Source organism: Xyrauchen texanus, chromosome 5 (assembly GCF_025860055.1).
Source record: "Xyrauchen texanus isolate HMW12.3.18 chromosome 5, RBS_HiC_50CHRs, whole genome shotgun sequence".
Lineage (NCBI taxonomy): Eukaryota > Metazoa > Chordata > Actinopteri > Cypriniformes > Catostomidae > Xyrauchen > Xyrauchen texanus.
This window is the reverse complement of record NC_068280.1, coordinates 8,171,039-8,182,067: the sequence shown is the minus strand read 5'-3', so window position 1 is coordinate 8,182,067 and position 11,029 is coordinate 8,171,039. Positions and strand designations below refer to the sequence as shown.

At 36.6% G+C, this 11,029-nt stretch overlaps 1 protein-coding gene across 1 annotated transcript; it reads right to left on the bottom strand.

The window, feature by feature from the left end:
• Positions 1–144: 144 nt before the first annotated feature.
• LOC127644098 (cytidine and dCMP deaminase domain-containing protein 1-like) lies at positions 145–8,869 on the bottom strand. The gene is made up of 9 exons (XM_052127119.1): positions 8,708–8,869; positions 8,138–8,238; positions 6,386–6,563; positions 3,146–3,727; positions 2,302–2,351; positions 2,018–2,187; positions 1,580–1,769; positions 1,381–1,438; positions 145–1,174 (listed from the first exon to the last, which is right to left on the bottom strand). Exons 1-9 carry the CDS (start codon positions 8,790–8,792, stop codon positions 1,107–1,109), a joined length of 1,482 nt encoding a protein of 493 aa, XP_051983079.1. The 5' UTR covers positions 8,793–8,869; the 3' UTR covers positions 145–1,106.
• Between the last annotated feature and the right edge of the window lie 2,160 nt (positions 8,870–11,029).

Below are 11,029 nucleotides of genomic sequence, written 5' to 3'. Positions count from 1 at the left end.
TGTCAAAATATGTTTCTGATGTACAATTCAACATGCCGTTGAACGGTTGGAACAGCTCATTTAGATGAGCATTGCAGATGAAGTGAAATTCTGTACACTGTAAATATAGAGCTATTTTAAAAATACAGTGATGACATTTTATGAACACGCATGATCGACATGGTTTTCCTTTTCTCTTTAATTCTGGACTATTCATGATTTTGAGACTACAGACATTACATCAGAAATTTGCATAATTAATTCTGGTTCAAAGTAATGGCCAGCATCATCCAATCACTGCCAACAATGTTAAAATAAAATGCGTTATAAATTTTGAATCTATGTATAGATTATCATTGGACCACTCAACATGTCTGGCAGACTTGGGACAAACATCATCTGCAGCCTGAAACGGAACTTTTGACTGAATGTTAAGTGAATGCACTTGGCTGCATAGGAAAGCTATAGGATGTTCCCTTGCTCCCTAATTAGGCAATGACTCAACATCCAGTGTGCTGTCTGTCTACACTGGTCTCAGAACAGTTAGAAATGCAACTTATTTTCATCCTAACTCCATATACGTCCTCTGTAAGTAACATTTTCCTGCTTGAACCCATTGATTCTCTATGTGAAAATGCAAAGTGAATATAGGATATTTTAAGGAAAATTAGCCTTTAGTCCACGAACGTGATCATTGTGTTTAACAGCATGCCGTTTTGTGATAAATCGTTGAAATTTTTTTAATGGCATATCGTATATTAGAGACTCTAAAACCTATTTAGTCAAAAGATTAATGTAAACATCTCATGAGGTTTCTTATCAGATGTAGTTTTGTTGAGAAACTCCGCTGAGATCGGCATCATGTTGTTTTGTCACATGACTGAGTCGAAAGTTTAACCCTTTAATGACAGCCTTGAGTCTCCTTAACGGAGATCGGTCGGTTTAAATGAAAATAAATTATGCATAGCCTATAGCGAAGCCAAAACGTATTGTCCATGCATGTAGACATGGGGTCTCAGGAGATTAAAACAACCATACAAATCAAACCCACTTTCTAAAATGCATACCAAACTATCACACTTGATGCCAAACAGGCAGAAAAGCAGCAGCAGCTCTGTAGATGTCTTCTATGATCGCAGTCGCTTATTGCACTGAAATTTGGTTTCTTCATCTCTTCTTTGTTTCAAGCAGCCATCTGCAATTAAAACACCCAAAATCTAAATAAAACCACTAATTCACTTTATTAACTGGACTCTGCTACCGTCATTGTATTGGATCCAAAGCATTATCCCAGACAGCATCACACTAATTATAAAGATTCAATCAGTATTAAGGGAACTGACTCTGAACCCTGTCCAACAACATTTAAGAATTGTGATGTTTTGATAGAAATTCTCTTACTTGCTTTTGGCGGTGCAGTTTGTTCTGAAGTGCATCTATTGGGAGATTTCTGTCGCCACTGAAAAATTTTTAATTATAATGGAGTCAAATTGACATTACTGCTTTATAATAATACAAATGTAACTGTACTGGCCAGTATTTATGTCTAAAGGTTTCCTTTAAACTCATAATTTATCATACTGATTTATGCAGCACTTACAAAGAACTTCTGGACACCGTGGAGTTGGTTGAATTTGAGGTAGGAGACGTCGTGTTTGACTTTGCCGCTGTCCAGGTCTGACGTGTAGACCTGTTTGATTCCAGCACAGCCAATCAGAGGAGCGCACTCATCGCACGGGCATTTGGTCACAAACATCATTGTGTTCTCATCATCTTTTATCTCTGTGCTTCTGCAGGACAGATATAAAACAAATTTAAAGTAGAAGAGTATGACTGATTAAATGTGTAGCTAGGTGCTATTCAGATGTTTACATTAGAGTTTTTTGTACATTATATCCCATCACTTGGGTAATACATTTTTGGTCGCAGTAGTTTTCAAATTCAGGAGGGTTTTAGAAACTGAGAGCATGATGCAGAGAATAAACCATTTTAACAAGGTATTTGCAGTACCATTTATATAGAACATACTGGGCCTCACCTGAATGTGAGCGCGTTCAGCTCTGCGTGGAGGATGTATTTGCACTTCCAGTTCTGTTTCTCCTCTTCTTTGTTATCCTTTAGAAGGTACTCTGCATATTCTGAGCTCTTCGGTTGGGCGTTGTAGCCACAGGCCACAAAGTAAAGCTTACCCGTTCCATCACACTGCGACTAGAAGAGCAGAAGAGGGGTATTTTGATGGAAAATTAGCAAGAATATTTATTAAAAAAAATCATTAAAAAAAGGACATACAATCTGAATGTAAAATCTTTATTCACATCTCACCGATTTCCCCTCGGCCCAGATAACTGCACCAACTCCCACTTTAGGATCCTCTGAGACCGTACAAAAAAATAAATTCAGACATTATCTTACTGCCAACTTTAGCTTCAAACAGCAAAATACCTACAGATCTTTGTTTTTTTTTTATATATATATCATACATGCAGCTTTTATGTTCTCATTTTAATTGAGAGATTAATAAAAATACATTTGTCACACTGCAGGACTATTTAAAGGCCAAAAGGTGTTAAAAGAAATTCAGATGTTGATAAAAAAAAAAATTAAAAACGTAATGGATGCAAGGGTATTTCTTCAACTTCAGCAATGTGGACTTTTAGAAAGTATAGTCTTGTTAAAAAAAAAAAATCTTAACTACCTCAAATACCTATAGATATGCTTTTGAAGACATTAACTGATTGAGTGGAGTCGTGTGGATAACTTTTATGCTGCTTAAATATGCCTTTTGGACCATCAAGCAACCAGCAGCCTGATGGCACCTGTTTACTTGCATTTTATGGACAAACAGAACTGAAATGCTGAAGAAGGAAAGTCATACACATCTGGGATGGTTAAAAGGTGAGTAAATCATGAGATAATTTTCATTTTTAGTGAACGATTCCTTTAACAAGTACACAAATTTTTGAGAGAAAAAACAATTTGTTGTTTGGTGGAAATGACTAGGGTTCGACTGATGTGGGTTTTTCAATGGCTGATACGATATGATCTGGAATCACCTTTGGGCTGTTGTTCTAATTTTCCTACAATTTCTTAATAATCTGAAGTCCTTTTGAAATAAGAATGCATATACCTAGAAAATACTGTATATGTAATTAAACACAGGACTTACCTGTTCTACAGGCCAGTAATCGTGCTTGTATGGTACAATGTCGAACAACATCCTGAGGCAGAGCTGGGGAACCAGAAGCCAAAGGCTCACACGTAAAGAACCCATATTTTCCTTGAAGAACCGGGACACTAGCAGCCACAGAAGCAAGAGTCCTGATCAAATCCCTCATGTGCTGCCTTAGGTTATTGAAATTTGGTTTCACACAAAAGTTCTCCAGTCCCATCTTCTTCAGCACATACTTATGCTGCTCCTCATCATTTATAAAGAACGTTTTCAACAAATTGTCCCAATGGCTCCACTGTTCTCTCCTGAAGACTTCTGCAACATCTACAGCTGGACTGTCCACAGCCATCGTCCTAAGGAATTCACAGTTTTGAGATGTTTCGTCCACATACTGCAGCATGGTGCTGGCCAGAGGCTGCAGGAGAACACAGATGTGCGGTCTACTGTTGGACTTCAGTCTCTCGGCAGCTGTGGCATCCAAGATGGCTTCCTGGTGACTGGAGTCTGTATTATCTTGCCTACCTGATAGTAAGCTTATCTCAGCATCACCCGGCCAGTAGGATATCCTGTTCACACCAGCTGAGTAGAGGAGAGCAGGGGATGGAGAGAGACAGACAGTGAGAAAGGCAATCAAAATCAACTGTATTAAGTTTTACAACAATAAATATAGCCTGCTGGCCCAAGGCCAGTGTGTCACTTGTCCAATTGGGCCAGTGCTGTGTTGTCCCATCATTTAACATCTATTGAACATGTACATTTTATTTGCAAACATGAACATATTTGTTTTTTGTCCATTTGTATATCAAGCTGGCAAAAGGTCCTTTCCACCAATCGTGAATGTTTGATGCATTTTCTTGCAGCGATAAAGAGTTTGAATGGGAACAATGGATTGTGTATTGTTTTTTGAAGCCGGGGTGGCTATGGCTCAGTTGGTAGAGCAGGTTGGCCATTAATCGCAGGGTTGGTGGTTCGAATCCCGGCCCACAAGACTCCACATGCCGAAGTGTCCTTGGGCAAGACACTGAACCCCAAGTTGCTCCCAATGGCAGGCTAGCACCTTGCATGCATTGCGTGTATGTGTGTGTGAATGGGTGAATGAGTCACAGTGCAAAGCGCTTTGAATACCGTTAAGGTTAAAAAGGTGCCATATAAGTGGAGACCATTTACCATGTTAGGAGGTGGTTCCCCCACCACCAAAAATCCAGATTTAACTCCTGATTATAGCTGCATAGTTTATATTTAATGTAAAATATTACCGCCGATCGGCTGGTGATAATTATCAGAAAATTATTCACCAGATTAAAACCATCGACATATTGTTTATAAGCATGAAAGCACCGAAATGAAAAACTGATGGTTGACTTATCGTTAATTAGTAACACGCTTTATAAATTGAATTTAAATATAAATATAAAGTGAATTTTTATGCAAAATCCAGAAATAATAATAGCCATAATATGAAGAAGAGTTAGCACTTCTAAGAACATCATTCTTTCTCATTCTCACATTAATATGGAAAAAAAAGCCAAAAACGGCACTTACCTATAGGCTACATGATGAGGGAAACCATTTAAAATGCTTTGAAACCAGCAGACTTTGACTTCTAAGACATCAGTAAAATATCCATTACAATAATGATTGATTGAATTAAGATTGAAATCGCAATATGGCCTTGCACGATTACTAAACTTTAAAGCTTCGGTCAGTGCTCTGTGAGCAAGCGGCGGTCTCTAGCGTTCTGGATGGTTTTATCCATTGTCCATTTATCCAGCTATAACGAAGGTTTTTTTTTTTCCCTTTGGTTTACATTTTTTCTTTTTTCCCATGATGTGGTTGACATTTCTGTGGAATTGCTTAACATATGCATAGTAAGAATTTGTAATGTTCATATACAGTACACACATTTAAAAAGTAAATTCTGTTGTTTTGAACTGCAAAAAATATTTGGAAGTACAAAATAACCTTTTTTCATATGAACATTTTTTCTTTTTATATTCTATTTACCTTTCATTGTAGCTCTCTTAAAAATTATGGCCGGTCATGTTCAACAGATCCAAACCATGTTCAATGGCAATTATTTATTATTATAAAAGTGAAAAAGCTTTTGTACCTATATGTACATTTTTAAAACATAATTCCAAAGTAAAATAGTGATCTGATGACAAAATAAGGTTAGTGGCAAAATATCAGTATCGGTCTGTTTTTTTTGTTAAAATCGGCATCGGCCAAATATGTTTATGGCACATATAAAATAAATGTAATTAAATGCAAGTATGTTTTTGTTTGTTTTTGCAACAGGGCCAGCAGAAAAATTATTCTTATTGTTGAGCCCTGTTATATATAGAGTAACCAGACTGAAGCAAAACAATATAATTGATTATGCAATTAATAATGTCATAAAAATCACTGATGTCATAATCCTGAGAATCATAGCCATGAGCAATAACAGACAGATTAGTTGTTAAATATCTCAATCTGTAGATAGTAGCATCGTAGTATGAATAGTATAAAACAGTTTGTTCCGGTCCTCTTATCTGACTGAAAAAGTGGTCTTCCAAGAGTGCTGATATTTTGAATAACAGCACTGGAAAGTTTGTCTTTGGCATTCCAGACAGGATGCCAGACTGTCCGTTGCTTGGCGACACACAAACATGTATCCTTTGAGTTCTTTTGGAACTAGTTTCATTCATGGAGAATAAAAATATATGAACTATTGAATTTATTTAATGTGTTAACTGAATGTGATTAATAATATAACAAATAATGTGTTAAATAGACATGTAGGTAGACCTACAATTTGCATAAAAATAATGCAGATGGCATGTAAGAGTGTGTCCTGATGAACTCAACACCTAAAGTAAATGGATTTCTGTGAACTGCAGAACAGCGATAGGGCTTATGTGCAATGATATATAAAAATATATATAATCTGACCATTGACAATATTTAATTGCAATTAATTCCATTAATTAATAAGCATATCATGTAATTCATTTTTGTATAAATTGAGAGCCCTAGTGTTGTATAAAAGCAGTATCACCTGCAATTGTGCTGTTGTTCAGAATATCAGCACAATGGTTAGACAGCTTTCACATGAACAAATTAGGACTCTGGTGAGAATCATGTGTGACTCAAAATCTGAACCATTTTATAAGACGGTGAGTATTATTTAGGGTATTTTCTATGGTTTTATCATTCTTTGAATGAAACATCTAAGCATGTGTATCATGATCTCACCATTGATGAGCATCTTGAGGCAGGTTGAACAGGGTTTTCTGGAGAAGTACAGATCACAGCCCTTCAGTCTGGGGCCATGTTTGACCACAGCCACCTGTCCTGCATGTAACTGCGCACTGGAGCAATGCAGACCCAGAACTCTGCACTCCTGGATCACCACAAGACCACAGTCTCCTGCCTGGATGGAATAAATAAATACAAATCAAATCAGGGGCAGTACTAGGATGTGAACTTTAGGGAAGGCAACTGTTTATCCCTTTGTCGGGTGCTACTCTTTGGGATTTTTACTTGGGTTGGTCCCCATTCATTGTGGTTTGGCATACTGTTTCAGGGAGGGGCACAAGGAATGCCTGGGGGGCCATAGCCCCGTTAGACCCGGCCACGCTTCACATTAAGCTATGCTCTCACTACACGATTTTTGGTTCGATTTTGCACTTGCAAACAGATTTTCAAGGTCTGCAACAAAACTCACAGATCGCAGCCAAATCAGTGCTCACTACGGTTGGTGATGCTCATTAACTATGAGCAGTTCAGCGACGTGATCGGAGTCGGTCTTGAGCGGTCACAGACGCTGCAATATTTTCAAGCATGTTTGATATTATCGGCAAATTATCATCAATGGTGATATGCTCCAGCCAAACACATCTTATCATGTATAGAAATGTAGTAAGAAATGTCATGTGGTGTCAAGAGGAAAGAGAAAAAAGGCTCATCAAAAGCTGAAAGTCTTAGAAAACATAAATGTTGTTAAGACTAGTGCAGAATAATCTTTTATAGTTATTTCTTAAAAAAAATTAAAGCAGGGGGGCCTGGGTAGCTCAGTGAGTATTGAGGCTGACTACCACCCCTGGAGTCACAAGTTCGAATACAAGGTGTGCTGAGTGACTCTAGCCTGGTCTCCTAATCAACCAAATTGGCCCGGTTGCTAGGGAGGATAGAGTCACGTGGGGTAACCTCCACGTGGTCACGATTAGTGGTTCTCGCTCTCAGTGGCAGCATGGTCAATTATGCGTGGATCACGGAGAGTAGCATGAGCCTCCACATGCACGACGAGCCACGTGATGAGATACGCAGATTGATGGTCTCAGCCTCTCGGAGGCAACTGAGACTTGTCCTCTGCCACCCGGATTGAGGTGAGTAACCGCGCCACCCTGAGGACCTAATAAGTAGTGAGAATTGGGCATTCCATATTGGGAGAAAAGGGGATACATTTTTCTTTTTTATCAAGCAGTGAAACAATTGTGTTCTAAAATAGAATTATTTAAAAATGCTTTTGTCCACCAAATCAAAGTCGTGGGGTAGTTCTTTTGTTGTTTATGTTGACCATAAAACCGAGCGGAAACATTTAGACACTCCAAGACTGAGCGTGAAGTTTTAAAAAACATCTGATATTTATTTTAACATTTTTATGAAAAGGCATATTTTGTTCAAGTCATGTGGTGTAACCTAGAGTAAACTTGATATTTTTGACTCAAAAATTGATCATATTTACATTTACCTTGAAAATTTTATTTGAAAACCTAAATAAATGATGAAGTTGCTTATACTCTCATGTACTCAAGGTGAAAAGAAAGTATTATTATCCTTTTTACTTGATGGTTACACCACATGACGATTTTAAAGTTTTAAATATTATTGTAGAAAATGCTATAAAGCTTTTTCAAAAATGTGTGAAACCAAATTGGTTTCAAAGATTACATTTCTGAGAACTCGACACAGTGTTTTAAACTAGATCTTTAAAAGATTTCTCACAGAATCATTTCCTCGTTGTCCTTGTTCTTCCTTGGGAAAAAGTTCCATCCATAAACTCAATAATGTAAAGAGGTTCGCTTTGGACAACCTGGGTTCCTGACCTGAAACAAAGTAGACAGTTCATTTGAACAGAATATTGCAAAACTAAAAATGTTGTTTCAACACTAGTTACATTAAAAGTATATTTTGAAAGCATCTACAACATATATTAACCCCAATGGCCCATTAATAAGGCTCAAGTATCCCTTCAGACTTCACACTAAACCATGCACGTGTTCATTTGAACTCCTATTATACTGCGGATATTATTAACTATTTTTATTAGTATTATTTTGGTTTGTCCGAGATGATAAATATGAAGTGGTCAGAATAGGTAATAACACTGTAAGAATCATGTTACAGTGAACTGACTAGGCAGTTGCTGACAAAGACCTCTATTATCCCTATTTAAATATGTAATGTCAGTCCTAAGCAAGGACGAAAGCTAAACATATCAATAAAATATATCTAACATCTAAAAAGTAGAAAATGATTTAACATGGCTTTGACACAGACAGGGCCGTTTCTAACCTTGGATTTTGGCATCCGTCTGTACGCCAACATCACGCATTTCCTCGAAATCATCGCAAGACCTCCGACTGCCCGATGCTGCCATTCAACCGCGATCAATATTGACCTGTCATTGGCAAATTTACCACAAAACAGCTCGTCCGTCAAACTGACATCTTCCTATTTGCGCTGACGTCACAAGTGGGCGGGGTGATTTTTCTTAAAGGGGCAGCTGCTTGATCACAGACCGATAAAACGGTTTCAATTACAGGAAATCTGTTGTTAAATCATAAATAATTTAAGACTTTAACTTTAACACAAACTTTCCACCAGAAACAAGGTATAAAGTGAATGAAATGATGGTCTGCTGATTTTAAAGGAACATTTCGGGTTCAATACATGTTCAGCTCATTCAGCAGCATTTGTAACATGATTTTGATTACCACAAACATAATTTTGAATTGTTCCTCATTTTCTAAAAGAAAAAAGAGGCACAAATCTGCGTTCCAGTGATGCACTTACAATGGAAGTGAATGGGGCAAATCCTTAAACATTAAAATACTGTTTTAAAAGTATAGCCACAAGATGTAAACAATTTGTGTGTTAAGTTGATTTTAGTGTGATAAAATCATTTACTAACCTTTTCTGTGTAAAGTTAAAGCCAATTTTACAACTTTGTAGTCATGACAAAATAAAAGTAAACACTACCTTAAAACGACCATAAAAACAAAATGTAAACAATTTTGGTAACACTTTACAATAAGGTTCCATTTGATAACATTAGTAAATGCATTAGGTAACATGAGCTAACAATAAACAATATATTTGTTGGGGGCCTGGGTAGCTCAGTGAGTATGGACGCTGACTACCACCACTAGAGTTACAACTTCAAATCCAGGGTATGCTGAGTGACTCTAGCCTTCTCTCTACCCTTTAGAGTCACATGGGGTAACCTCCTCATGGTCACGATTAGTGGTTCTCGATCTCAATGGGGCGCGTGGTAAGAGAGCAGCATGAGCCTCCACATGCTGTGAGTATCTGCGGTGTCAGAGCCCAAACTGAGGCAAGTAACCATGCCACCACAAAGACATACTAAGTAGTGGGAATTGGGCATTCCAAATTGGGAGAAATGGAGATTAAAAAAATATATTTGTTACATCATTTATTAATGTTAATAAAAATACAATTGTTCATTTTTGCATTAACTAACATTAACTAATAAAATATTTTACATATATAGTATATATTGAAAGTAACATTAACTAAGATTAATAAATGCTTAATAAGTATTGTTCATTGTTAACTAATTTTAACAAATGGAACCATATAGTAAAGTGTTAACATAATTTGATAGTTCAAATTATACAAGAGTTTTAACAGAAGAATTAATCAAAGTGCTTAAATAAAATTATGATCTTCACATTTCTGCCTTTAAACCCTCCAAAATTTGGCCCTATTCACTTCCATAGAAGTGCCTCACTGAAACCTAGGTTTTGCTTCTTTTTTACAATTTTTAAGAAAATTAGGAAATGACTAAATGATGTTGTGGTAATCAAGATTATGTCACAAATGCTGTTGACTGAGCTAAACATATATTGAACCAAAATGTTTTTTAGGCATCAGATTTGTCAATGAAAGTTACACTAATCTCATATCGAGTGATTCTCATCTCATATAGCCCCAAAACAAAGCAAAAAATACAAATAATGAGATTATATTTTGCGTTAAGAAAATGAACATCATTTAGAAGATTTTTGCATTTTGACCTTATTTTCTGGTAACAAGCACATTTTAGCTCCTAATACTCATTACTGTAACATGTCTGGAAGTTTTACTTTTACTATTCTGGTAACACTTTACAATAAGATCCCACTGCGAACAAGAATTAACTAACAATGACAATTTTTATTTACAACGAACATTAACAAAGACTAATAGATACTGTAAAAAATATCATTATTAGTTTGTGATATCAAATGCATTTATTTATGTTCAGAGGTGGAAATTAACAAATTACAACTACTCTAGTTACAGTCCTTGAGTACATTTTTCAAAATGTTCTATTCTAATTTTCACCACAATTAAAAAGTAAAAAAAAAAACATATTTCTGAATTTCTGGAAAGTTTTTTTGGGAAGAAATCGGCAAGTTCTAAGAGCTGAAGCGGTTTATAGACTAAAATGTGCTCAGCAGCACAACGGAAGCCCGCAGGGCACAGTATTATGGGCACAGCAGCTTGCATAAACTGCCGCCGGTGTCCTCTCTTCTCCAAGACTTCCTGCCCTGTCACTATGCAATAACTGTAATACTGTGCTTTTCAGAATGTTTTATTTTATTCTGGAAA

Bases quoted from the DNA above. Each gene is read 5' to 3' on its own strand.
- LOC127644098 (XM_052127119.1), bottom strand. From the start codon at position 8,792: ATGGCAGCATCGGGCAGTCGGAGGTCTTGCGATGATTTCGAGGAAATG. The intron at 8,239-8,707 runs GTTAGAAACGGC...ACTTTGTTTCAG, and splicing joins GACGGATGCCAAAATCCAAG to GTCAGGAACCCAGGTTGTCC. The intron at 1,439-1,579 runs GTAAGTGCTGCA...AAAATTTTTCAG, and splicing joins ACGGTGTCCAGAAGTTCTTT to TGGCGACAGAAATCTCCCAA.